General features: G+C 44.2%; 1 protein-coding gene across 3 annotated transcripts in view; it reads right to left on the bottom strand.

The window, feature by feature from the left end:
• Nucleotides 1-9,419: 9,419 nt before the first annotated feature.
• The window catches only part of kmt2a (lysine (K)-specific methyltransferase 2A), a 36,041-nt gene continuing 18,703 nt past the window's right edge, over nt 9,420-26,757 (bottom strand). For 2 of the 3 annotated variants that reach the window (XM_085371398.1, XM_085371399.1), the window contains exons 11-34: nt 26,530-26,650; nt 26,296-26,409; nt 25,936-26,117; nt 25,224-25,400; nt 23,769-23,879; nt 23,432-23,505; nt 20,188-20,402; nt 19,976-20,070; nt 19,751-19,888; nt 19,505-19,663; nt 19,259-19,370; nt 19,086-19,164; nt 18,781-18,941; nt 18,543-18,689; nt 15,802-18,442; nt 13,053-15,713; nt 12,562-12,630; nt 12,254-12,480; nt 12,030-12,104; nt 11,754-11,928; nt 11,467-11,574; nt 11,296-11,376; nt 11,036-11,165; nt 9,420-10,953 (exon numbers count right to left, since the gene is read on the bottom strand). In XM_085371398.1, coding sequence (XP_085227524.1) covers nt 10,678-10,953; nt 11,036-11,165; nt 11,296-11,376; nt 11,467-11,574; nt 11,754-11,928; nt 12,030-12,104; nt 12,254-12,480; nt 12,562-12,630; nt 13,053-15,713; nt 15,802-18,442; nt 18,543-18,689; nt 18,781-18,941; nt 19,086-19,164; nt 19,259-19,370; nt 19,505-19,663; nt 19,751-19,888; nt 19,976-20,070; nt 20,188-20,402; nt 23,432-23,505; nt 23,769-23,879; nt 25,224-25,400; nt 25,936-26,117; nt 26,296-26,409; nt 26,530-26,650 — 8,328 coding nt within the window. In that variant the 3' untranslated portion in view covers nt 9,420-10,677. The remainder of the gene's footprint in view (nt 10,954-11,035; nt 11,166-11,295; nt 11,377-11,466; nt 11,575-11,753; nt 11,929-12,029; nt 12,105-12,253; nt 12,481-12,561; nt 12,631-13,052; nt 15,714-15,801; nt 18,443-18,542; nt 18,690-18,780; nt 18,942-19,085; nt 19,165-19,258; nt 19,371-19,504; nt 19,664-19,750; nt 19,889-19,975; nt 20,071-20,187; nt 20,403-23,431; nt 23,506-23,768; nt 23,880-25,223; nt 25,401-25,935; nt 26,118-26,295; nt 26,410-26,529; nt 26,651-26,757) is intronic. The other variant, XM_085371401.1, reaches the window with a different exon arrangement.

Raw genomic sequence — 26,757 nt, 5'->3', positions numbered from 1 at the left:
TTTCGTCTCCCTCCTCTGTGATTATCTGCTTCCAAGGTGAAGTAATTTTCTCCATCCAGATAGCATCTTCTAATATCAGGCCTCCACTCAAGCAAGACTCTGACAGTAATCCTCTTTTCCCATGTAATCCTTTGCTGGTAGCGTTTAGTTGATAAGGGAAGAGGTCTTAATATGCTTTTGGCAAAAGGAGGCGGAATTTGAGCTGGTTACTTTTTGCAGCTTCCAGAGGGGTAAAAACAACATGTTTCACGGTTTTCATGCAGCACTGACCCCGAAAGGACTCAGCCTGTGCCAGAACTGGACATGGTAGAGTTTGAGACCACAGCACTCTGAATCTATGTGGAGAAAACAGAGTGAAGCCTTTCAGCAACGTGCAGTTAGCTTCCACATCGAGCAAAGTGAATACATAGGTATAAATGGTGTATTTGATCTTTTGCATTTGCAGAGGGATGGTGGTGTCGCTTTGAGGGTCAACATTTTGGTCCATGTGAAATACCTGAAAAACTATTTGATAGAATGCAGTAAAAGTTGCACATACATTCAAAAGTAGTTATATACAGTCTCACATGAACAACAATATATGACATATTACAACTTGTCATTATCCATCCATCCATCCTATTCCGCTTATCCAGGGCCAGGTTACGGGGGCAGCAGCCTAAGCAGAGACACCCAGACCTCTCTCTCCCCACCCACCTATTCCAGCTTGTCTGGGGCAACACCAAACGCGCCTCCGCAAATCCCTACTTTATCCTGGTGGAGGGGTTTGTGTCTCCCAGGGATCCCAGGGGCTATGTTTTCCGGGGGGCTTCTGGTCCCCCGGAAAACTGGTCCTGGGTCAGGTACCAGACAATGAGCGATTCAGAAGACTTGGTGTTCTATGAGTAGAACACCAAGGGAACAGTTCACCCTGCCTGGGATAGGGTTACCAGGGCCTCGCCCCGAAGCCAGGGCCGGGGAGGGTGCCCGAGGATGAGTGTCTGGGGGCCGAGCCTTAGTCCATGGGGCCCAGCCGGGCACAGCACGAAAAGGGGACATAGGCCCAACCTCCTGCAGGCCCACCACCCACAATCGACACTGTGGGGGTCGATTGTGTGCTGAGCAGTGGCCAGGCCCTGGTGGGCCAGTCCCCAGCTACCAAGTCCAAAACCTGTCATGGTTTCTTTAACAAAACCAAAGCCAAAATGCGTAAACAATGTGGAAATATCAAACACATCAGATTACAACTAAGAGGGTAAATAGCAGGCTATACTGCTCAGACTCGACAGGGCTCATGTTAAATGTTAAAGTCCTTTGGTTTGCAAAACTACAAACCAAAAGACTTTTGGGACAATGTCCTTTGGACAGAGGAGAGAGTAGTGAAGATGTTTAGCCATAATGCACAACCCTTGAGTTGGAGAAAACCAAACACAGCATATCAGCACAAACACCTGATATGTCAAGCAGTTGGTATGAGGTGTTTGGGGTGGAGGGGAGAGAGTTTGGGTTTGAACTCCTCTGTCTGACAGATAAAGCTTGGCTGAAATTAGGTCCTTCACGTGATCCCAGCAGCAAATCTACAAGAATCAGGGTGCTGCAAAGTCCAGAGCTCAACCCAACTGAAATGTTGTGATGGGATCTTAAAAGAGAGCTGTGCTTAAATGAATGTGACAAACCTCAAGAGTGGGCCAAAATTTCTCCACAACTATGTAAGAGACTGATAAAGTCACACAGAAAATGATTACTTCAAGTTATTACTGCCAAATGTGGTTCTACAAGCTATTGAATCACAGGGTGTACTCAGTATTTCTGCTTCTGCATTTTTGCTAAATAAACAATGACGCCATGTAATATGTCATGTGTTATTGGTCATCTGTTCATTATATTGACCACTCAAAGTGCCTTATATAAGTCACATTTAGGCATACATTCATACTTTACCCTATATACTTCAAGCCCCTCATTTAACCCTCATCCACAGCCAATTTAGAATCACCAATTAAACCAACATGTTCATCTGTGGACTGTGGGAGGAACCTCACAGTTGGCAGGCTCAGGGAGGACTCCACTCAGAAAGGCCAGGGTTCAAACCTGCTGTGAGGTCACAGCGTTAACCACTATAACACCGTTCCACTTTAACGCTTTGGAAAGTGTACTTTCTTTAAGCCGTAACACATTTCCCACAAAAACTAGTGCAAATCAACACAGCAGTAACAAAGAAAAGGACGAATGAAAACAAGTAAAAATGGGATTCGTGTAATTCTGTTTATTTATTATTAACGTATCAATATTTTATTGTTTATTATCATGGTGGTTACCTCTTATGTTAGCACAGAGAAAGCACACCCTCCAAAGCATTTTGCTGTAACAAGCACGAGAACAAAAACACATGGGTCTTTATGGGAAGATGGTGAGGAGGGGTGGTCAGCAGTTCCTTTGAATTTGAGTCACCCTGATGACTCAAATTCAAAGGAACTGCTGAGGAGGAAGAGGAGTTTAAGTGGCTCCTGCGGAGCTGCAACTGAAGTTGGGACATGTATTTAATTAGCAGCGCCAGATTCAGCACATTCTGGGTCTGCTACAGCGATTTCCTGTAAGAATCCATAAACTGCTGCTCGGAGGATTTGCTCCTAATTTGGACCACCTGACAAATGTAGCTTTCAGTGAGTCCTGGTGAAGTTTCAGTAAGAGTGTGAAGGTGTTGGACAGTTTTAGTTTGGGGTTAAATGTGTCACAGTCACACTGTTTAAAATGACAGATAAATTAAGCAAAAACAAACAAACAATTGGACAATTATCGAAACATGAGCGCAGCCTCTAATTTTAATGATGTCATTGCAGCTTTTCTTCTTCTTCTTCTTCTGTTTTTTTTCTAGCTCTAATGCCCATAGCTGAATGAGACAGTGGACTAAAGTAACACCTATAATGTCCATAAGTATTTGACAGACTTGAATGAGGAAAAGAAAAGGGAGAAAGGAAGAGGGGGGAAAAACAGCGGAGAAGAGGGACGGGGGATAAAGGGCAAAAAAACAAAAACCAACTAAATAAGCAGACAAAAAAAAATACATATATCAATCACCTGGATCACCTGTTGAGAAAGAAAAAAGAAAACAAGCAGAAGAAAAGGAGAGCAATACAATAAACAACATCACGATGATCTATGGGAATATAACAGTAAATACTAAATATTAAACATTATTGTGCAGCACGTAATATCGACAGTGCACAGTGTGCTTTGAGGTAGGAGCCAAAAAGGGTGTAGTTTGTGTGTGTGAGCACCCGTGTGTACACCTGTGAGCATGGACATGCTTGTTTTTAAAAGGTTCCTTCATGTAATGATCTGATAGAGGGTGTGGGGGGGGCCACAGCCCCGTCCTCCAGGGCATGAAGCAGGTATGGAGGAGATCAAGACTCCAGACATCCAGAGGCCCCCAGAACACAAGAGACCAAGGAAGACCAACAGCAGCCGCGCCACTGTCCCAGAAAGAGCTGAGGAGAGCCCCAGATGAGGGGTCACTCAGCAGCCGCGGAGCAGAAGCCAGGGGGAGTTGCAGTGACGCGCCCGTGAGCTCCGCCGGCAGCCAGCCGTGCCTGAGTGACCGAGCCCCAGGCCGAGAGGCCGGGGGCACCCCTGGACTATTGACTGAGGACCTGTTTCATGGCTTCCTTGTTGTTTCAGGACAAATTAAGCAGATGATGAGACAAAGTCCAAATGTTCACTGGAACTCTCAATATGAGGTTCAAAGGGACACACTCAAAATAAACCATCTTGAGCAGAGATGTCAAACTCTTGTGTGACTCTTTGGGCTTAAATTGTAAGAAAAGGTGTTTCAATTGAAGAAAAGTTTCAGCAGCTCGTTGCCCAGACTGCCTTGTAATTCTAAAACAAAAGATTTTTTATTAATATAAAGCTAAAAGAAAAAACAAAACACCCTGAAATTTCTATAGTAATGGCCAAGATACATACCTGAAGTTGCTCTCCGATCCATTTATCAGAGCATGAATGTGTATGTTAGAAAAAAGTGCTTGTATGACTTGGTGAATGGGGCGCGTTGTATAGAGTGCTAAGATAGAGTAGAATAGCTCAAAATAAGAATCAATCCATTTACTTCAGATTTTATGAGCCTTGGGAGACTTTGCCCTGGAATTCTGGCCCCTGTATGCTTGACACTCCTGCATTAGAGGGCTAAGAAACCCTTTGGGAATGCCCAAATTAACAACCTGGTTCATCCTTATAAAATGAATACACTGATGAGCTCAAAGTGGAAGATCACAAATTCACTCTGAGTTTGAGGTCAAAATAGATGCTTGTTACCCTTTTTAGTAAACAGCAGTTATACCAATGAAGCATTTGCTGTGGTTCAAAGCAGATTCTCAAAGTTACATTGGAGTAAACTGAATCACTTTGGGATTACTGATCTGTGGGTGGACTTTTTAAAAGGTCTGCTCTGAAAAATTAGGTACCTCACAGAAGGTACAAAATTATTCAAGCTTGATGTTCACTGTAGGAGAATAAAGTAGTATTAGTCATTCAGCACTTTTGTATTGACACTCCTCAAACAAACTGAAACGAACACTATTTAATCAGACTATTACATCAAGTCAGTTAAATTTCTGGAATATTGATTTGGTCAGTTAAATAGCCGTGGAGGTTATTAATCAGTTTCAGCTGCTTTGGTGTCAATGGAATTAACAACAGGTGCACTAGAGGGGCAGCAATGAGACAACCCCCAAAACAGGAATGATTTTCCAGCTGGAGGCCACTGACATTTTTCATGATTGTCCTTTTACAACTTTTGTATTTGGCTAGAGTCACTGTAACTAGTAGTAGCATGAAGGGATACCTGGACCCTGTAGAAGTTGCACAGGTAGTCCTCAAGGATGGCATATCAATATGTGCCTTTGCCAATAGGCTGTGTCTCCCAGCACAGTCTCAGAAGCATGGTGGAGATGACAGGAAACAGAGAGTTACTCTAGGGGAGATGGACAGGGCCATAGAAGGCCTTCAACCCATCAGTTGGACCAGTATCTGCTCCTCTGCAGGAGGAACCAGATGAGCACTGCCAGAGTGCCTTCAACAAGCCACTGGTGTGAACATCTGACCGAACAATCAGAATTGGACTTCATGTGACCTGAGAGCCTCTAGTGCAGCCTGTGCTCACACAGGCACTGCCTGGCTGCCATTTGCCATTGAATACCAGAATTAGCAAGCCAATCATTAGCACCCTGTGCTTTACACAGATGAGAGCAGGTTCAATCTGTGCTCATGGGACAGCAAGGGTCTGAAGAAGCTGTGGAGAATATTAAGTTGTCTGTACCATTGTTCAGCACTATCAGTTTGGTGGTGCTGAACATGAAGGTCCGGGTAGGCATATCAATGCAACGACACACAGACTTCTACAGGCAATAGCATCCTGACTGCCATTAGATATCAGGATGAAATCTTTGGACACATTGTCCGACTTTGTACAGGACCCACTCCCTGGTGCACAACTATGCCCACCACCATGTGGCGAGAGTATGCAGTCAATCCATGGAAAATCAAGGAATTGATACCATTGAGTGACTTAATCCATCACAACACCTTTGGGACATTGTTTCAGTCTCAGAATTCCAGGACCTCAGTGATGTCGTCTCATTAGGAGCATGCCCTGATGTTGTCAGGCATGCATAAAAGCGCACTGGGTTCATACAAAATACCGATTAGCATTTTGAGTTGCTGCAATTAAATCTCAGCAGAATGAACAAAATCACTTTGATTATCAGGGTGTTTGATTTCAGCCCTCTGTGGACTGATCATTTTCATTTCCATCAAACAATGTGGCATCCTTTTTGTTCCTAACACATTACCCAGTCCATATCACCGCAAAGACCTGATTTTTCCCCCCATTGAGATCTGAAAAGTGTATATAAAAGCCAGAGTGTGCAATCCTTTACAAATCACATTTGAGTAAATGAGGCGAGAGACAGAGGAGTAAAGGAGACATGTTTATTATTTAAACTATCACTTAAATAAAAAAGTGCATAGAAAATAAACATGATTAGAAACTTTTCTTTTTACACTTATGTACAACTTTGTTTCCAAATTATACATTCAACCAAGTAGTTTGTGGTTTATTTTCACGGTGGTGGTTTTCCTTCATTTCGTTGATGTGTACAAAGAAAGATCGCCTGTTTTATGGGAGAAAATATGACTGCTGTGAATACCGTTATTACAGAGAGCGGGAAGAAAATGATAAGACAACGGCAGATAATCAAGGCGAAACAAACTAGCCCGTTCGTGATCCCTCTTTTCCACGTCCTACTGCGACACCGCAACCCACCCTAGGCTGATAACGTCTATACATGTGAAACAATCAGAAAAATTACAAATACAGGTTTAAGTACTTGTCTGACCTCTCCAAAACCTTGATTTGTAAAAGAACAATTCAGGGTGGATGTTGCACGAAATAAATAAATTAAATGTTTTCAACATCAGCATTATGACTTTCTACAAAAAACAGTACATGATAAGTACAACCAAAAGCTTCATAGGAGAGAGAGATAAAGAGGTGGTCAGGGAGACGAGAGAGGTTTCCAACGTGAAAAAAAAAACCTGATCAAAAAAAACCAAACAAACAAAAACAAACAAAAAAAAAAATTAAATTAAAAGAAAAACGCCATTTTGGTGGTATCTTTAAAATCCTGGTAAGCCTCCACAAACCCATCTCCTAATTTTTACCGCATCAAGTAAGCAGTCTAAAAAGTCCCTGTTAAAACATTAAAAAAACTAAATTAAAAAAATAATAAAAGAAAATTAAAAAAGAAAAAACATTCACTACAACAACCAGAAAAAATGGATGACCTCAAGAAGTTCACAACCACATTAATACAGTTACATTTCTCATCACATTAAAAAAAAAACAACAAAAAACAAACAAACAAACAAGAAACTACCCCCCCCCCCCCCCCCCCCCTTCCCCCAAAAAAGTTCCTTTCCAGAAATAAAACAAAAAGAACTGCAACGCTCCCTGCTGCTGCGGAGGAGGAGCGCTCACAGGCACAGCAAAACTGGTACTGGATATCAATATACAAAAGAGTGATGCACGTTAGATTCAGCGGATAGTACTGTAACACAAAACCATTATAGAGTACATTGAAACATTGCTATTAACCATTATAAATCTGCTGTTTTTGCTACTGTAACTAAGTTTGTCTGTCCATTCCATATATTGTATAGATACTAAAGTACAAGAAATTACTATGCATGTTTCCGTATAATATTGTTAAGTATTTATACTATAATTACAGATAATGACGTAGAAGTGCCACTGGTGTGGCGTGGTAAAATGAAGACCAAAGAAACAGCAGACAGCTTCCTTATTTGTATCTATGCCGTTTTAAAAACGGTGAAATAAATGACTTGTCGTCAATAAACACACTCTGACCCTGAAAAAAGCAGAAGTGGCTCTCGTGAAGAGAGAGTCGTAGACAGAGCCCTTGGCGCCGGCCGACGCTAGCGTGAACTGTTTGAGCTAACCTGTTGTCCTACAGACAGAAAACACTGCCCGCTGTTTTACGCCTCAGTGTTAATCCCAGTGCTGAAATGAAACTGCTCCCTGGCTTTGAGGTCGTATCGACATGTCTTCCACATCTACCAGGGGTTGCTGACACGACAACTTAACAAAAAAAAAAAAACCAAACAAAAACCAAACAAACAAAAAAAAGCAACAAAAAAAACCCCTAAACGAATATAGCTGACAAAGCATCAACATCCACCCACGTTGGGTGATGTGGAGGAAGAATATACATTCATCGTTGACCTTTAGCAGCAGAACCCAGCAAGCCCGGTTGTCAGTGTAGGACTGTGTACGCCCGGCTGGCCCGCCGGCGGAGGCGTCAGGGCTCTCGGTGGGAAAGGCGCAGCCGAGGTTTGTACACGCCACACCGTCAGGAAGGAGAGGGCTGCTGGTGTGGTCCCTGCCTTCACTTTGTTGAAGTAAAACAATAAAAAATGTAAATAAAAACAGAGTCAAGTGCACTTTGCTAGAGCCTCAAACACCACTGTCGGAGTCATCAACACCAATCCATAAATTTGAAATATCAGGGCCTGTTGCACAAACTCAGAGACGGTCTGTGCTTCTGGTTTCAGTATTGGGAGCTTTTCCTACGCCTGTTCAGTGCCTGTGTCACAGCTAAAGTGCAACCCATTTTAGCTTCACTTTTACAAAACCAAATGAGAGGGTGGTTGAGGGGCGAGCCGCTAACAACCTTAAAAGGCGGCAATGAAGTCACGATGACGAATTCCTTAAAAGGGACAAACGGAGCAATCGGCTTCAGTTGCTCAGTGGAACCAGTCACTCTCTGTTTAAATACTCTGTTTAGGACGTGAAGGCTTTTAAGAGAGAAGAGGCATTTACGAACTGAGGTGAACCACGAGGAGACTGGATGAAGGTATAAGAACGATCTCAGACTGCTGGTGAGCATTGAAGAGCAGTCACCACAACACCATGCTTCTTTTAATGTATACAATGGCTCTAGTCGGATATGATGAGTGCCATAAGTAGCATTAAAATAAAGGCACCTCTTCATTATAGCCAAAGTCTTTGCAAGGACATAACGCCTTAAACTGACGGGAATCTTTGTGGGGTTTTTACATGTAAATATTTCATATATTGCCAATCGGCTGCAAGCCTATCGACCCTTGGCTCATTAGTGACCGAACCACTTTGATAGAATCGCCTCCATAAGGGCTCTATCCTCGGTTTGATGTGGTGTGGAGACAATAAGGCTGGAGAGAGGAGAAGTCGGCTATGGATCAACAATCTAAACTCTCTCTCTCAAGTGCATAATAGTAGTTCACATGACTGCCATACTGTCAGCTAGGACTGGAACAATTAAAATAATAATAATAATAATAATAATAATAATAATAATAATAATAATAACAACAACAACAACAACAACAACAACAACAACAACAAAATAATAAAAAAATGTCAGCTCTGACCAAACGGCCCAGGATAGATAAAAGAGCTACTGGTGGACTGAACTTAAATGGGGACCAAGCCATAGATAGACCAGCATCAGTCTTTGGAATCAAAGAAAACATTCAGGGTACGAATTTTAAAAAGAAAACAAAAACAATTATTAAAAAAAAAAAAAAAACCTCTGGAAGGCAGCGGGATACAAAACATAGAGACCAAGTATTAGTGTTTGTAAACCCCTATTTTCTACAAAAATGGCAATAAAATAAATACAATTTTTTAAAAATATAAATACCATCATTAAGTGCTATTCACTAGTGAGTGCTTTTAAGGTTTTTTTTGTAGAAAAATATACATTATTTACATTTTTTTTTTTTAAAAGCAAGCATGATATTTCCCTGTCCATAATAAAAAGACAAAGAGACAAGACTTTAGAAGACTTAATACAAATAAAAAAGAAATAATTTTTTTCCTCTTTTCTATCAGTATGTTTATCACAACAGGCCAAGAAGAAAACAAGCCGAGTGAAAAATTCAATTCAAGGGCGCAAAAGTTTGGTTCTCTTTGCTGCTGTAATTTGGAAAGTGACTCAAAAGTCCAAGCTTATACGATTACCCGAACGAGTTTGATAACAACAACAGCATGCACAAACTTGCAGACGTCTCTGCGTCTGGAAAACAGGCCCCAATCCCACAAAAATAAAGAAAAATCAATTATAAATACGTCTACTCAAGCACATCAGTAGGTTTCTCTGGTCCCTCGGCTGTCAGTCCACCAGAATCTCTAGCTGCCTCGCTCTCTCAGGCCAGAGGCTTCATCTCACTTTCATGTAGCTACCAAGCTGTCAGACTGAAAGTCAATTTTAAGATGGTATCAACCTCAGATATCATCCTTTACACAAACTGACAAAAACAAATCTTTTTCTCCCTTCTTTGTTATTTCCACTCTTCCTTCCTGTGGCGACTGCTCCCCCTAGTGTTTCAACCTGTACGGCTCTGATCAGGCTGCCATACACGAGCAGCTCCTATTTACAGTGTTAAATGTACACACCTACACACTTTTTTTTCCTTCTTCTTCTTTGGGAAAACAAAAAGTCAGATTAGGGGAAGGTTCCAGTAAAATCACAACAATTCTGAAGGCATCGAGGCACATTCAGACGGGGAGATGTGCATCAATAACAGTTGACACTTAGATCAACATGAAAAATAAAAGAATTTCTAACAATTTTCTAATTTTTACCTTTAGTAAAAGTCCCTTCAACAAATTGCACTTTGGTGTAAAATTGAACCAAGTTCTTTGATATTTTTTTTTCCTTCTGTGTTCACATCTGAGCACAAGTAGACCAAGACATTTAGAAAATTAAGGAGGATGGGCCAATGCATAAAAACAAAAATATAAATAAATTATGAAGGGGGAACTTTCTGACATGACTTTCTGACTCACCTCTGAGTGCCAAATGAAAGCGAGACATAAGGAGGCACAATATGTTGGTATTTCTACAAATGGCCCGTCCTCCCAAAAAATGGCCCTTCCTGCATATACAGTGCAACCGACAGCTGCTGAGCCTGCTGTGCTCAAAACCATCAGCGGAGGGCGCCGACGGAGCTCCTGGCCTGCTCGCAGCTGTGGTCCATCATAGACCAGACGCATGAAATCGCCACAAACCCGCGTGCTGCGGGTCATTGTGGTGCTTTTGCTCAACAGTCCTCGTTAAGGTCCTTCAGGTATGGGCATCAGTTGAGGAACTTGCGACACTTCTTTGCGCCGCAGTTGCACGGCAGCTTGTTGCTGGCGTCTTCAATGGGGAACTTGTAGTCATAGGTGAGCTCTTCCCCGCAGTAGATGCGGCGCGAGGCGAAGATGACGATGTGCTTCTGGCCGTCCACGGTGATCACCCGGGAGTAGCAGTTGGGCTCGCAGGAGTGGTTGATGAAGCGGGCAGCGTTGCCGTGCACCGTGGCATCCACCACCTCGTAGTCATCGATGCGAAACATGTAGCAGCCAATGCCCTTTGAGGAGAGAGAGGACAGTTTGTATAAATAATCGAGTTAAGCAAATGACGAAATCATCGGAAATCGTTCAAGTCCTCACCTTCCCATCGTAGTATTTCTCCCGTTTGTCAGTGAGCACAGACCGAATGACGTTCCCCGAGTATTCGATGACCATTTCTCCTGCTTCGATGGTTTTCTTGCAGAAGAGGCCGCGGCCATGGATAGGAGACCTGACGGGAGGATCATAACAGTGGACTGCTCTCAAAATTAAACAGGCAGCTATCTGTTATTTATCTGAGCACTGAAAAACAGCTGATAATAATAAAAATGATGACACAGATTTAACACCACTGATCTAACCTGTAGACTCCCACAATCTCCTTCGAGGTGGCCTTGAGCTGTTTGAATCTCACAGCAAGTGGAAGCTCCATGGAGGCACGTCTGCGAAGGGAAAAAATTATGAATGTAATATTACATTTCTTTCTTTAAATAAAGCATAATCATTTTTACAAAAAATGAGTTTTTATTCACCTGGCAGTCCTGAGCTGCACTTCATCATCATCGTCTTCCTGCGGCCTATACTCAGGAGGTTGGCGATGTTTTGAGGCCAAGAAATTGAACATGTCAAATACTGACCTCCTGGTGGAACAAACAAGAATCTCAATAAGCAAAGCAGCATCCCTGGAAACAGTTATCTGTACGGTTTATTAACAGTGTGCATTATATAAAGTGCCATTTCTGCTCCGATTGACTTCTGGTTTCCTGACACGTGCTCTACAATTTCATGGTCAGAAGGTGTGTGTGTGTACCATACTGACCTGTGGTGGACTTCTGCACGAGCCGAGCCGTGGGGGTTGATGGGAGGTTCGTCCGTTTCCTCCGGTTTGTGGAAGCGGAAGCGATAGCTTCGACAGTGCCTGGTGCCGTACAGCTGCTCCAACAGGAAGACTACAGCCTCATGGACGACCCCGAGCATCCTCAGTCCATTCACACCTGGAAGGAGCGGAGAAACACCTTCATCATGAGGCTTTATTCAAGTATATATGTAAAGTACCTCTAGTTATTATTTCTACACTTTTAAAATTACACCTCACCTTCAAAGGAGAGCTTTTTGAGTCGTGCACTGGAGCGAGCTTCCTGCACTTTATCAGTGAGGGATTTCCAGGCCTCTGTAGGGGAACAGTCGGTATTTTATGCCCAGTGTGTGGTTTCGTTTTTGCAGACTTGATTAAAACATTTTTATTTTTTATCACAAAAGCAATTTAAATTTGAATTCGTTTTGCCAAAGCAGGCGCTACAATCAGTTGTTTTCTTTTACCTTCAATACTCTCACAGCGGATGTGGAACCCGTCCTCACTGCAGATTTCAAAGATGATACCCTTTTTGGGTTTACTGTCTAAACCGTTATCCCTGCTGTTGCCATCCTGGTCGGGCGGTGAGGTCACAGGAAGAGAGCCTGCTCCTCCAGTTGCATGAGGTTTGTCTTTTCCCACCACTTTCCCTGGTAAAACGTGTCCTTCGGATGTCTTCTTTTTACCAAGTACACTAGAAAAGATGCGAACCAAACATTAAAGCTATACCGTATGACGATTTTGAAAACAGGTGATTAATACTGATGCTTCATACCTCTTGTTGGTCGTCTTTTCCGGTGGCTTTCCTGTGTCCACTGGCTCAGAGGAGATCGGCTCTTTGGAGCTGGTTGGGGAGAGGATGGGAAAGGTTGGAGTGTTTTTGCATTTTACTGAACAAAAGTGGGTTGCTTGAACAGCTGTTACGTGGTTAAGTCAAACAGTATAGCTATGATAAATAGAGCAACCATCATCAATAAAGAAGTTCAGTCCAGTTGACATATTTAACTTCTGTGTCTGAAGACACACTGAAAACTATTCTGTGCAAAAAAACAAACACACAAAGCCCGCATTCATTTAGGCGAGACATCTGAAGAACACAACATACTTTAACCATTCGTTCCACGAAGAAATGAATCCCAAACTTAGACATTTTTTCAAATATTCTGAACACAGTCAAAATTGAAATTTCTTCCCATTATTACGGTACGTGAAAGTAACATAAAAACGATTTCTTGGCTACAAGTCACAGGTCTGTTAGTGTCTCACCTTGGGTTAGAGGATGGGTGCTGTCCTGCAGGGTTGCTGAAATGTTCCTCAGGCAGAGAGGCCTTAAGCTTCTTCCCGCTGCTTACATCTAGACTCTGCCTGCTCCTCTTCCCTTTCTGTTTGCCTTTCTCTGCTCCTGAAACTGCAGCTGCTGCTGACACTACTGTGGAGGTAGGTGGCATATGCTCTGATAACTTGGAAATAGGAGTTGTTCTACTGCTCTGGGAGTGCATGGATGTCCGTGTTTGCGTGAACACTCCAACAACACGTCCCTTGGTGGGACTTAGAGGGGTGGATGGAGCAGGAGCTAAAGTAACAGTGCTGTTTCCACATGAGTCCACAAGCTGGGGTCTGTTAATGGGTTGAGACTGATGTTGTAAGTGAACACTGCTGGCGTCTGTCTCTCCTTGCTGGTTGACAGCCATGCTGATAGTCTGTTGGGAGGGAAGGACGCAGATGCTGCTAGCTATTGATGTCTGAACAGGGGAGCTTAGCTGTGACATCAGAGGAGCTCCTCCTGCTGACTGAAGAACCACAGACTGATCTGACAGGCCCAGGGCGTGTGGACTTGCTTTAAAAAGGAGGTTGCTAATCTGCCCTGTGATCTCAGTTGAGCTGAGAACAGGGGTGGAGAGTGATACTGATCCTGGGGCAAGAAGTCCAGCTGCGCCACTAGGGGGAACAGACACAACATTTAACACTGACTGGCTGGGGTTCAAGCCAGAGACTGAGCAAGGTAGGAGATGAGCAGAGGAATCGTGGCTCAGGATACCAGGCTGGGCAGTACCAGAAAGCCTCTGCTGAAGGAGAGTAGTGGGATCTAAGTACATCACCCCGCCGGATTTTGGTCTCTTGATTATATTGGGCATCTTGCGTTGAGAAGTGGAGAGAGTGCTTAACTCAACTAGGCCACCAGGTTGACCGGGGATGCTTGCAGTAATCTGAGGGGAAGACAGGTTGATGAGGGTCATATTGGGAGGGCCTACTTCAGACGGGGCCAGAGTGGGCTGGTTACGGGAGCGCCCTGACTTTTTGCTTTTTCTTGGCAGAAGACGAGAAATGGGCCTCTTCTTGCCATGAGCAGAGGCAAGTACAGTCGGGGAAGAGGTGAGAGAGGACGGACTCGACACTATGGCAACACTGGGACCTAACTCGTGTGGTCGACCGGCCTCCGAGACCAGAATCTGGGACTGGTCGTGGGACTGAGACGGCAAACCAATGAGAAGTCCTGAGGTGGTGCTAGGGATTCCTGTCTGAAAGCCTGTCTGTGTGGGTCCTGTGAAGGTGTGAATCTGAGAGGGGTGAGGCATGGTACCCAGAACTTTGCCCCCAGCAGGAAATATTGATTGGGTTGAAGACAAGCCAGTATTTAACCCCGTGGTAAGTGTCATGGAGCTTAGCACTGCAGGCGAGCTAGAATCCATCACTCCTGTTGCACTAATCTTTTGGGTGACACCATTAGGGACAGTCTGGAGGACATAGAAAGGCTGGAATTGTTGATTGACTAAAATAAGCTTATCAGGACCTGGTTTGATGACTGCTGGGCTGGACACTTGAGCCTGGGAAGGTCCTGGGCCTGGTGCTGGACTGGCGCTGCCTGCAGCTGCTGCCGCTGAAGTCGGGAGGTATTTCTGACCCTGAAGAGGCAGCGAGGGTGAACTTGGCAAGCCGGGAGTACCAGAACTCCTCGGAATATCCTGGTTAGCTGGTGCCTCAACTACCTGGCCAATAGCAGGGCTAGGAATAAACTGCTCAGGAGTCATATGACCTTCTGAGACCTGCGTATCCCTGTTTGCCAACGACGTACCATCATGCTGATTCTCTGATGGTGACACGCCTGGCCCCGCTCTCTTTTTGTCCCCACTCTTTTCCCCGCTGATGGTCTCTGTGTCCGAGTTCAAGCCCAGCATGGTGCGGTCTGAGGTATTTGAGATGAGACTCCCAGCGCTGTGGTTCTGACTGGTGCTGACAGTCGGGCTGCGTGTGGTCAGGACAGAGAGGTCAGACGGAAGCTCCAAAGGAAGATACGGCTCCTCCACAGATATTGAGCTATTGACACTACTCTCTACGACCCCTCCGCTTTCCGCACTGGGCAGCGGCTCGGAGAAGTCATCAAACAGAATGTCTTTACGTCTGTTGACATCCACTCCAACATAGCTCTCATCCAGCAGCAGCTCAGAAGAAGATGGCTCAGACTGCTGACCCAGAGCTGGCAATGACATAGAGGGGGTGTTCAGGACAAACTCCATAATATCTGATGGCAAAATGTTCCCACAGTCATCACTGTTGTTGTTGTCAGAGTCGGATTTAAGCAGGTCTGTGCTGAGGGACAGCTGGGCCTCGAGAGGATCCTGACCCTGACTCTGCGGCTGGGACTTGACCCCACCTCCGAGTGGAAGACAATTTTCCTTCTGATTTTTTCTGCCTTCTCGGGTGTTTCCACTAACTGCTCCGCCACTGCTGTCGGCCTCTTTGCTTGACTCGTGGGAGTCGGCCTTCTCAGTGTGTCTCTCTCTGCCTCTCCTCTTGGGAGTGCTTTTATGTGTGGTGGAAGAGGACGTGGCTGTAGTGGTTGTGGTGCTGGTGGTGCAGATGCTGGTATCACTCTCCGACCCATCATCGACGCCATCAAGCTGGCCGATACGCTGCTTGCCCAAGGTCCTGTTAGGCACAGCAAAGCACACATCAGATTATCAGAGTCAAGGAGATATTTCAGATAATTCACTTCATAAAATATGTGTCTACTTACAAAGCGCTCAGCATGTCCTCTTCAGCTTTTTGCTGAGCCCTTCGTTGCTGCTGCTCCTCGTCCTTTAGAAAACGCTGAAGCTGGGATCCTCTTCCCAGACACTGGTCTAATCCTTCTATAGATGGCAGGCCCTCACCAGGATTAATTATTGTTCGAGTGAAGTTGTAGTAATAAGGATCCTTACCCCTATGTTTCATTCCACTGTCTTCATCCTCTCCACTGTCTCCAGATGAAGATGTGGTGCTCATATCGTCCGCTCCATCGACCTGCCCCTCAGCTGACTTCTTGCGGCCACCCGTCCTCCTCTTAACCACAGTCCCGGCTCCGTCACCGCTGCCATAAAAAGGAAGGTCTTCCTCACCATACGAGCGAACCCCATAGAAAGGCGTGAGACCGAAAAACATGTTGGAGCGTGCGCGTGCGCTGCGTCGAGGGTAACGCCGCTTGGCCGACCCTGATCCGTCACTGTCATCTTCGTGATGTTTATCCTCCATACCCCTGTCATGGTCATCTTCGGGGCCAACGCCCTCATCCTCAGTGCCTTGCACGTGGAGACCGTGGTGGTCTCTGAGCTCTCCGCGTGGGCGCTCTTTATGCAGTTCCTCTTCCTCTGTGTGAGTCTGGGTGTCAGATTCAGAGCTGTCACTGCTGCTGGCAGAGGAGAAGAGAACAGTACATGCGGAGCGATGACCCCCCTGGCCAGCAGGAGAGACTATGGGGGCAGTGGTTGTGGGGCAGGAGGACGAAGAAATACTAGTAACGGTGGTGGTCCCATTAGGGTCACTCTTAATATCAGTCTTTAGTGGAGCTGTAGCTGGGGGTTTAATTGATCGCTTTTTCTCTCTGGAGGACAATGAAAGCTGGTTAGTTGCTTGCTTGCTGTGAGACTGTGAAGAGGTCTTCATAGTCTGGTGCAAGCTGTCCAGGCTGGAACTGTTCTTCCTCTCTGGACAGGAGTAACTGTCTCTGTTCTTTGAGGATGACCTGTCCCCACCCTGGGTATCGTGCTTCTCTCCCTGAGCCTTCCCATGGCCTTTGGTGCTGTTTCCTAGCATTGGAGCTTTGCTTTTGCTGCTGTTGTGAGAAGTAGGGTTGGTAGCGTGCGTGTTGGAGCTGCCGGCAGCTTTAGCATTATTGTTGAGAAGGGGAATCTTGTTGCTGATGTTGACGTTTTGAAAGGTCTTCTCTCTGTCACGGTCTTTGGACACATCTCTGCTGCCTGCTGTTTTAACTTTGGGGTGTTTATCTTTGGCAGCTGAGGCTGCAGCTGGAGAGGCCAGGTGCACGGAGCCTCGTTTAACAGCATCATCCTCCGCTGACGTCCTCGAAGGCCACAGAGGCTTTGCGGTCGCTGCCGTGCCTGAACCTGACGAGTACTCGTTTGATTTCCGTGTACTGGACTTCTGAAATGGAGGTTGCGGGGAGCCGGATTTTCCAACAACAGAGTCCTTATGGAGTGATGATGATATTAAATTTCCAGTGCTGCTACTACTCTCCTTCCCTGAGCTGGGCTTGTCCTTGTTCTGGTTATTGTTGGACGCTGGGCTGGACCTCTGACGAGGCAACAAACTGAGGCTTGCCGAAACATCCTGATCTTTGCTTCCATGTTTCCCTTGCTTGTCTGTCTGCTTGGTGCTGCCACTTCTCTGCTGGCTTGTGTGAACAGCAGTGCCAACGGGAGGGGAAGACTGGCCTGAGCCTGCAGGTCCCAGTCTTGGGTTCTTACTCTCTCCTCCAGAGTGTTTAGACTGGCTGTTTGCGTTACTGTCCTTCCCTGAGCCAGAGTCTTTGTTTCTCTCTGTGCTTCTATAACTGGAATCTCTCGACGGAGGTCTGCCCTTGTCAGCATCTCTGCTGGATGATCTGTCTTTACCTTGGCCTGAGTCTTTTCCTGTTTCCCTGCTATATGGTCTATACTTTTCAGAGTCCCGTAGTCCTGTATCTCTATTCAGTGACCTACCTTTGTCCATATCCTTATAGCTGGGATCTCTAGAGGATGACTTACTTTTGTCAGTTTCTCTAATGCTTGATTCTCTGCTCGCCTGTTTTCCCTTCTCAGTGTCTCTGTTTGTTTGTCTCCCCTTTTCGGAATCTCTTAAATGATCTCTACTGATCGGTCTGCCTCTGTCAAAGTCTTTCAGACCAGAGTCTTTACTCAGCGGCCTCCTCTTTTCTGGCTCTTTGGTTGACATTTGGTTCCGGTCAGAGTCTTTCTGCCCAGGTTCTCTGGATGATCTACTCTTGTCAGTATCCTTAGAGTCACGCTCTCGACTCGGGAGTCTCCCCTTGTCTGCCTCTCTCGTCGCTTGGTCTCGGGAAGGTTGCTGTTTGTTTCTGTCCGAGGAGAAGTGTCGACCTCTTTCTTCGTCTTTTTGAAGTGGGCTCCTTGCTGAGTCTTTGCTGAAGTGTTTGGACTTTTCGGGGTCCCTGGCGGGGGAGGGAATGAGTGGAGGGGGTGAGGTCAGGGGTCGTGACAAAATGTGAGATGTGGCGGTGATTCCTCTCTGTCTGTTAAGATGCTGGGGCGGAGGGGAGAGGGAAGGCGAGCTGTGACGACGTGAATCAATATTCCGCGTACCGGGATTCACCAGGGAGTCTCCCACTGTCACAATCTCGTGACTTTGGGGCTGTGAAGAACCTCCTAAAATAAAATAAAAGAACTGTTAAATTCAGACTAATTAAGCCAAATAATCAGTTTGAAATCAAAGTTTTAAGTGAAATAAAAGGCTGCACATTTGTACCTGGAGATGGCATGGGACGAGGACCTATTGACCGTTGACAAGGGGGGTAGCTGGGATGTCGGTTCCTGGTGTAAACCCTGAGCTTGGGGGTGTTGGCAGGGGAAAGTGTGTCAGAGCGCCTTGGTGATTCAAATGGATCAGGAAAGTCTAGAAGTGAAAAAGAAAGAGAAATGCATTAGCACATTATAGCTCTGAATATGGTTCTCACTGTAACACACACATTTCTGAACTATGTTACCTGTTAAGGAAGGTGGGCTGTGTGCTATTGTGCGATTCTCCTCAGGAGCCATCATGTTCTTTAGATCAGAATCTGCCACTGGAGGGTGACAAACTAGGATCTTGCAGGTATACACGCAGCGTTTTCGTGCATCTAAAGTACTCCAGTACACCCTCGAACACCTGCAAAGACAATTTATTTAGTTGAGCAAAGATGGCAGCTTCCTTCGCCAATCAGCAATTTAACTGCACAGAGCAAAATAACACTGGCTTTTAAAACAGCAAAAAGACTTTAAGATAAAGGTTAAAAGCAACAACAAAACTCACTGGTATCCCACAGGAAAGAGTTTGCGTTTGCAGTCTGAGAGTTCAGTTAGTATTCCCAAACAATCAATTGCCATCGAGCCTGAAATGATGATATTTAAATCAGCGGTCAGCAGAGCAGGAACTGCGAAAGGTCAGGGAAATGTCACAAAAGAATGTACCAGCAATCAACCTACCAATCATCATGTGGACATTTTCAGGCTCCAGTCCTGCCAGCCACTTCCTCCTGAGATTAATGCCCTCCATGTCCACCAGGATCCTGCGGGTCACCTCAAACCCAGACACCACCTCAAGAAAAAGTACATAAACAGAAAAGGTAAAGAGAGAACTGAGAATCTAAAGTCAAAGCCCTGGCATCGCATGGTTTTTCCACGCAAAACACCTAAGTGTGCTTTTAGTGATATATAATGAGATTTCCTTACTTCTCCTTTGATGAGGTCCCTGTGCTTTGGACAGTAGACTTTTTTATCTTCCAGGAAGCTGCAGTGGCACTGGCGGGCACACATGAAGTGGTAGTTACTGGTGCAAGAGGTAAGGCAGCAGCTAACGGTGGCTCCTGGCTTTTGACACTTCTCACACCGCTAAAAGAAAGTACAAATTGTAAACGTCCAATAAAGGTGCACTGAAAAAGAGTGGAAGATTATAAGGCACTAAGTGTTCTGGTTTACCAGCTGTTTTCCCCTGAGAACAGCCATATGAACATTTTTCAAAGACCCGTCATCATCCTCGAAGACCTCTGCGGACCACAGAGCACAATTCACATGGGACCACTCATTCTGACCGATGTACAGCAGCCTGCCTCCCTCCTAAAACAAAGAAAAGAGTGAAAAGTAAGAAAGACTCAACCTTGCGGTCTGCGTCCTGAATTTTGCTGCTACCGGTAAGGCACTCACATTGGTGTTCTCGTCTCCATACTTCAGGCACAGGACGCACTGCCTGTTATCTGTGACGCCTGGTGGAGGAGGGAGCTCTGGGCTGTCCTCGCGATCTGGAGAGAAAGCAAGAATTCAAACGCAGCTTGAATCTATATGAAAACCAGTCGACAAAGCAGCGTGCAAAACAGCACGCACGCAGGCATTAGTAACATATTTGTAGTCCGCCTTACCAGGCGAGAGTAGGGGCGGTGGGAGTATAGAGGGAAGTAGCGGAGGAGAGGAGGCCGGAGAATCAGGTTCGCCGGGGGTCTTGGGCTGGGGAGCAGGGATGATCTTCTTCATGAAGTGTGGGTGCTCAGCACGGGAAAGCTCCTGTCTCTCCTGCCACTGGGCGTAGTTGTGGTCTAGGGACGGCGGCAGCACAGCGTTGGGGAGGAGCCCACTGCTGTGGAACAACAACAGAGACGGGCACCATTACCTGGCAACCTATCAGCAATGAAACTGATTGGGGGGGGAAAAAGCACATTTATTTTTGTTTTGTTGCAAATGACCCCATGTCACATAAGCAACTGATGACAAAATATGATCACGATTTGTTACGTGGGTTTAACCTCCACCCAGTAAAGATATAGCAGATGATGTGGATAAATAATGTCGGGTTTTTCAATAAATAAATGTAAACCATCTGCTTCATTGAATCAACACAAGTTATCAGCAAACGGTGAGAAAAAGCCTTTTATTCCCGTTCATGTGTTCTTTCTGATTCATTAGTTGACTGCCACATTTAGAATAGGTCATTGCCATTGGAATATATTGTGTGACAAGTAATATCTACCCCTATGGTACAGATGATATGCTGGAGCTGTTTTTTTAAGATACTAAAAAAATAAATAAAGTCTGAGCAGCAAGTGAGCAGTGACACCCATGTTAAATAACCACATTCGAGGAGTTCTGCCAAGTCAAGAAAGCCTGGGTAATTGGTGTGATGTAAAGTCTCACACTTAATAAGCCAGCAGAGGCTTCTAAAAGCAAATCCACCCAGCAATGGCCACAGGCTACAGAAGAATCATTGGTTTCCTTGACTGGAGCACTGATAAATAACACAATGAACTAAACTGACAAGCAAACCGCAATTAGACCACAAGTATTTATCAGCGAGTCTTCAATTGAAATATGACACTGTTACGGTTTCCCCTTCAAACAATGCCCGAAGGCAAAGCAGAAGAAATAGTCTGAGAAAGCAGAGCGACTGAGAAAGTTGGTGAATGGATATGTGTCAGAAAAACTCCAACATGCAGAGCAGTAAATTTCCATCAACTGTCTATTTAAAGACTGAAAAGTTAGGGGGGAAAAGTCAACTTGTAGCTATTCCCTCTAAAAAATGTCAATGTTCTTCTCTCTGTACACATGAGGACAAAGTATTTAAATTAAAAGCAGGGGATTTTAAACACAGCATTTCCAAATGTACTAGTTTTCTTCAGAAAAAACACAATACTAGAATAATTTCAGGGAAAAAAATAATTACCAGGTTCAGTATTATTAGCACAAACCACAAACCACTGCTGTAAAGTGATGGGATTTAACTTTGCAATGCTCAAAGCTTGTAAAATCAAGTTTAAACTCAGGGTCATCTTCCAAATAACACACAATATAAAAACATCAGCAAGGGTTTGAGCTGTAACTTGAGAAAACATCATGTCAAAAACTAAAGAAATCAGTTTAGACTTCAGAAAAAGAACTGTTGATGCTCACAAAGCAGGAAACAGATATATAAAGTCACCACAGTGTTTCCAAGTGTCATGAACAGGAGTGAGAGGTATCATCAAGAAATTCAAGGAGAGCCAAACAGAACAGATCCAGCCTGGCAGATGTAGGAAGCAAAAGATTTCAGACTACAAAACGACTGCAGACCAAAAAACCCCTCAAATTCTGCATAAAGAGACACCTTTGCACCAGACTGAAGTATATTAAGAAATCCTTTGGTAGGATGAGAGTAAACTAGAGCACTTTGGCCACAAAGACGATGATTATATTAGGAGAAAGAAGCGAGAGGCGTACAACCCAAAGAAAACGGTGGAGTGAAGCACGGTGGTGGGAGTATGATGCTGTGGGGATGTTTCAGTGCATCTGGAACTGGGAGAATCTCGTCAAGGTGAAGGAATCATGATGAAAGAAGGATATGTGAAGATTTTGATAGAAAACCCAACGCAGTCACCAAAAAACCCCAAAAACCGGGGTCTGGGTTGTTGCTCTGTCTTCGACCGATAACCCAAAACATCCATCCCTCTTGGTGAACGACCTCCAGAAGACCAAAGTGAATGTTACTAACTGGTATGCAGGCTGCTATCAGGCCAAAGTGACTGACTATTGACTATTAGCATCGTGGGAGCAAATAATTCTGACCCTCATAATTTTTGGTTTCTGTGAAATAATTTTGTTCCTGTGTGGAAAATAAAAGTAGGATGTTTGGAAGTGCTGTGTTTCAAAATTCCATTAAAAATGATTACAAGGGGAAAAAATAATCCTGCCCTTATCTATTAATAATATGAGTTCTTCAGTACAATAACAATAATATTAATTCTTAGCACAAAGGCATGACATGACATGCTCATATGTCATGTGACTGGAAATAACTACAGTTTATCTCTGTGATCCTGTCTTCTTCTGTCTTTAAAAACAGCACTAGGTATTGTATAGTATTGTATATAGTATAGCCTGGGACCTTTAACAGCCACTGCCAGAAGGAAATGTTGTATCAGCGATATTCTCCACTCAATCATCAGTTGATCAAGTTGTTAAAAAAAAGTCTGGATTGAAGTGTTTTAGCTCCCTATGTTTGAAAACAACAAAACGATTTCCTTTACCAATCAACGAGACACACGGACTATCACATGACACCGTGATCTCAGCCCTTAGTTTGCATTTCCATTAAATATCTCGGTGGATGTTTGTACAGCAAACCCACACGTTTTATTCTTTTCAGTTCACAGCGCTCTGGTTCCCTCCTATATACAGATGATGATACGGTGCCTCCCAAAGAAACCACATCTTGCTTCTCATTTCAATAATTACAGACCAACAGCTCTTGAAAACTGCAGTTCTCTGAGGTTTTTGGACAGGCTCACTTTACACGAGTATTAAAGTGAAATCTTCTTCTCTGTAATTACAAACATAACTTGCGATACAAGTTTAGAAAATCGTGGCAAATAAAACACTTCACACAGTATATTAAGACTGAAAGCACTGCCTTCTGGGTGGCATTGCTTAGCTACTGAATTTCAGATTTTGCTCATATTAGTCTGAGCTCATTTTAACTTCATTTTAGCAAATCTTTTGTTGGTTATTTTAAATGCATTTAAATAATTATCAAGAACCAGAAACACTTCTGAGTGCCAATACGAGCCAATCGGAACAGGTAGTGAACACTCTCGTATGAGCTCTTGCATTTGCTAAGGTATAACGACAGACACTCACTTGGCAGAGACTTTTTGGCTTTCCCAGAATCTGGACTCTTTCACTTTGAACCATGGAAAGGTTCGGTCCATTTGCTGAAACAGAGAATGAATTCCATTAACGTTACACATCAGCCTACTCAAGCACTTGTGCAGACCTGCATTTGGAAGCGATCGTGAATGTCGTTGGCGCAGCTTTAACTCGATTAGGACAATTAACCTGTAACTGATGAAGGAAGAAGAAAACGCTTCTCACAATGTCTACGTAAACGTGTGTTTCGCTGTTGTCATTTAACCTCATTTATGCTTGCTGTGTTTCCAGCCGTGCCATGAGACTTGAGCTGATCTGAACTTCTTACCCGGATGAAAAAGGACTTGACCATGCTGTTGGCTTTCCTGCTCTCAGGTTGGCCTCCGTCACTGTTGATGGCTGTCTGAATGATTCGCACGATGTCATCGCTAAACTCCAGCTGGGAGAGAAATGATGAACACAAATGGCACACAATTAAGCTAATGAACATTGGTGGAAAGGACATTATCTCAGCCATCTGTGTTAATTTCCCATTACACAGCACAGGTCTGACCAGGGAGTCAAGATGTGGCTACACATACCAGATTAAAATCAAATATCAAACATGCTCTAAAGTAGGGCTGGGCTATATCATACCGTTCACGGTATGATGACACATGATGAGTAATTTTGGGCAACGATAGGAAAATGAAATATCGCGATAGAATATGGGTAAAATGCGCTTGCGCAGTGCCTATGTTTACATACGCACATGGCGGCGACGCAGAATGAGAAGAGCAAAAGTGGATCGTTAAATGAAACGGATGAACCAGAATTGGTTTGTAAAAATGCTGCAGCTTCAGTGGTGTGGAACTGGTTTAGCTTTCAACCGTCAGATACACATCAAAGCACTATTTTTGGTAGAGCATGCTAGCGAGCCGTCGTTATTACACACTTAAAATCAATCCTTTTATTTTTCTGAAAATCGACAGTGCCCCTTATAATCCCGTGTGCCTTATGTATGAATTCTGGTTGTGTTTACTGACCTCGAAACGATTTTATGTCTTATGGCTCGAAAATCTGTCAAATCTTTTAGTACGACTTTGCTAAGCTACAAAACTGCACCGCTTCATGGATTGTCGGAGCATTACGGCTATCGTAGGCAGGAGCCTCGCGGAGTGATACGTACTGTGCTTCGTCATAATATTACCGTATTGTGTGTGTATAACCTCTTTTTAAGTTTTGTGGATGTTATACATGGTTATGCTGAGGACATGTCGGCCAGTTTCCACTGGAAATGCATTTTGGTTAAACTGTCAGCAAGGAAATTGCACTGTTACATTTTTATATAACTTTAATGCACATAAAAACAGCTGCTTGTTTAAGTGAAAATACATTGATGGGGTTTTTTGCACTAATAAAGTTGTGGAGTTGTAAAGCATTTTGTCTAGTGTCAATTATATCGTCATCGCAATTTTTCAAATGTATATCGTGATAAATATTTTTGGTCATATCGCCCTGCTCTACTCTAAAGGCTGTGATTTAAAAAGAAAAAAAAAAAAAGTACAATCTGCTTCAAGAGAGCTTGTGAGCTTTGTCATATGTTTAGAGAAAAAATATCTGTGGTTAGCCTGCACAGATCCTCGACTACGTGTTCTCTAGTTACAGAGACTGATGAATTGCTTTTCATTAAAATGCAGCAGACAACACACTTGTCATTCCAGTTTGTCAGCACGGCAGAGATACCGGAAAACAAATGGGCCCCTCAAAAAAGAAAAAAAAGAAAGAAAGAATGCACACTTACCAATGAATTGTACCGGCCTTGATCCATCTTTTTCTCAACAGACTCCAAATCTGGAGGGGAGTCGCTGGGAGGTGTGGGGGTTACTTCTGTCAGGACTGGAGGATCTGGGCCCTCCGGGGAACGACGGGATGGAAGACTCTCCTCCGTCTCTGGATTCAGCTCTGGTGGCTTCACCGCCTGCTCCAAAACCACAGAGTATAGCTCTGACTGATGTGGTAAAATAAGCTCAGGCTGTTTCTGGTCAAAATGTGCCTTTATCCATCAATATCCATCATAGCACCACGTGGTAAAAAAGTAAAACTCACAAAACTATAAAGTAATAAAGTAAAATAAAATCAGTGTTTCCCACACACAGACTTTTCTTAGCTGGCCATCAAGGTATATAAATACCTGCCTAAGTTTATTTGGTAACACAAATGTTGGTATTTTTTAAATTTCTACATGTTTAAGAGAGTTTAGCTGCGACTAACCAGAAAGGCCCTTATTAAATTTACTTGGCAGTTCTCGACTTCACAGAGGCGACCTCAAATTTATTTCTCACAAAGAAACTGGAAAATGAAAAATGTGCAGAGGAAATCCTTAAAAATGGCAGTCTGCAGAACCTAAATCTGTGGGAAACACACTGCAAATGATGCTATAATATAAAAATCTGATCAGTGAAATGTTTGCAATATGGCAAAGACTCACATCGATTTGCAGGCGTGTATCTTACCTGTCTGTACCGTAGCAGGTGTGTGGATGTGCGTGAGTTGAGCAGTGCAGTGAGGACGTTGCGAATGCAGCCCTGAAGTTCCCTTTCCAACGCCGCCCTCCACTCAGGCGGGTGTCGTTCGGTACATTTGGTACATGTGTAGGCAACGCTCTCTGGCTTTGACAGCAGTTCATACATTTCATCTGCGACACAGCGAAACAGCAGGTCATTAGGTTTATTGTTTTTCTGCATGTCATCAGCGTGACAGCGCTCAGAGGGCGGCCTGTCAGTCATCTGCTCAGACACTGTCGAAGCACACAAGCTGCTACAAACTGATGAAGAACATACTGTCAATGTATTACTCGCTATGCAGCTTCTCACCTGTGAGATTCTCACACTTTGCATGAACCCAATGGTTGCAGCGGCCACACAGCATCATTTTGCTGTCATAATCATCATCGTCATAGCACTTATCACACAGTGGGCAGAAGTTCCCTGAGAGAGGAGATTAAAATTCATCAAGACCAATAAAATACTGCTTACATTCAAATGTTGTTGTATTTTTTTGTTATTGCTGGTGATACTGATCAGTCATCTACTGAGCTACCTGCTCACCTTTAGCAAAAAGTTTGGCACAATCGTGACACATGGAGAAATCATGTGACCACTGGGCATCCCAGGACTTCCCAGGTTTCGTGGTGCCGCAGCTCTTACAGCGCACACACTTGGCGCAAACCTGAAAATAAGAGGCACATAAACAACATCGTTACTACACGGTAGAAACTCGTAAGCATTCGTTTAAGGAGTGGAAAGTGTGTGAAAGTGACGCTGTAACAGGAGCAA

Source organism: Diplotaxodon limnothrissa, linkage group LG14 (genome assembly GCF_057381915.1).
Source record: "Diplotaxodon limnothrissa isolate DT_005_m linkage group LG14, D_limnothrissa_male_GT1.1, whole genome shotgun sequence".
Lineage (NCBI taxonomy): Eukaryota > Metazoa > Chordata > Actinopteri > Cichliformes > Cichlidae > Diplotaxodon > Diplotaxodon limnothrissa.
Note: the sequence above shows the minus strand (reverse complement) of the source record. Positions and strands in the feature narration are given on the sequence as shown.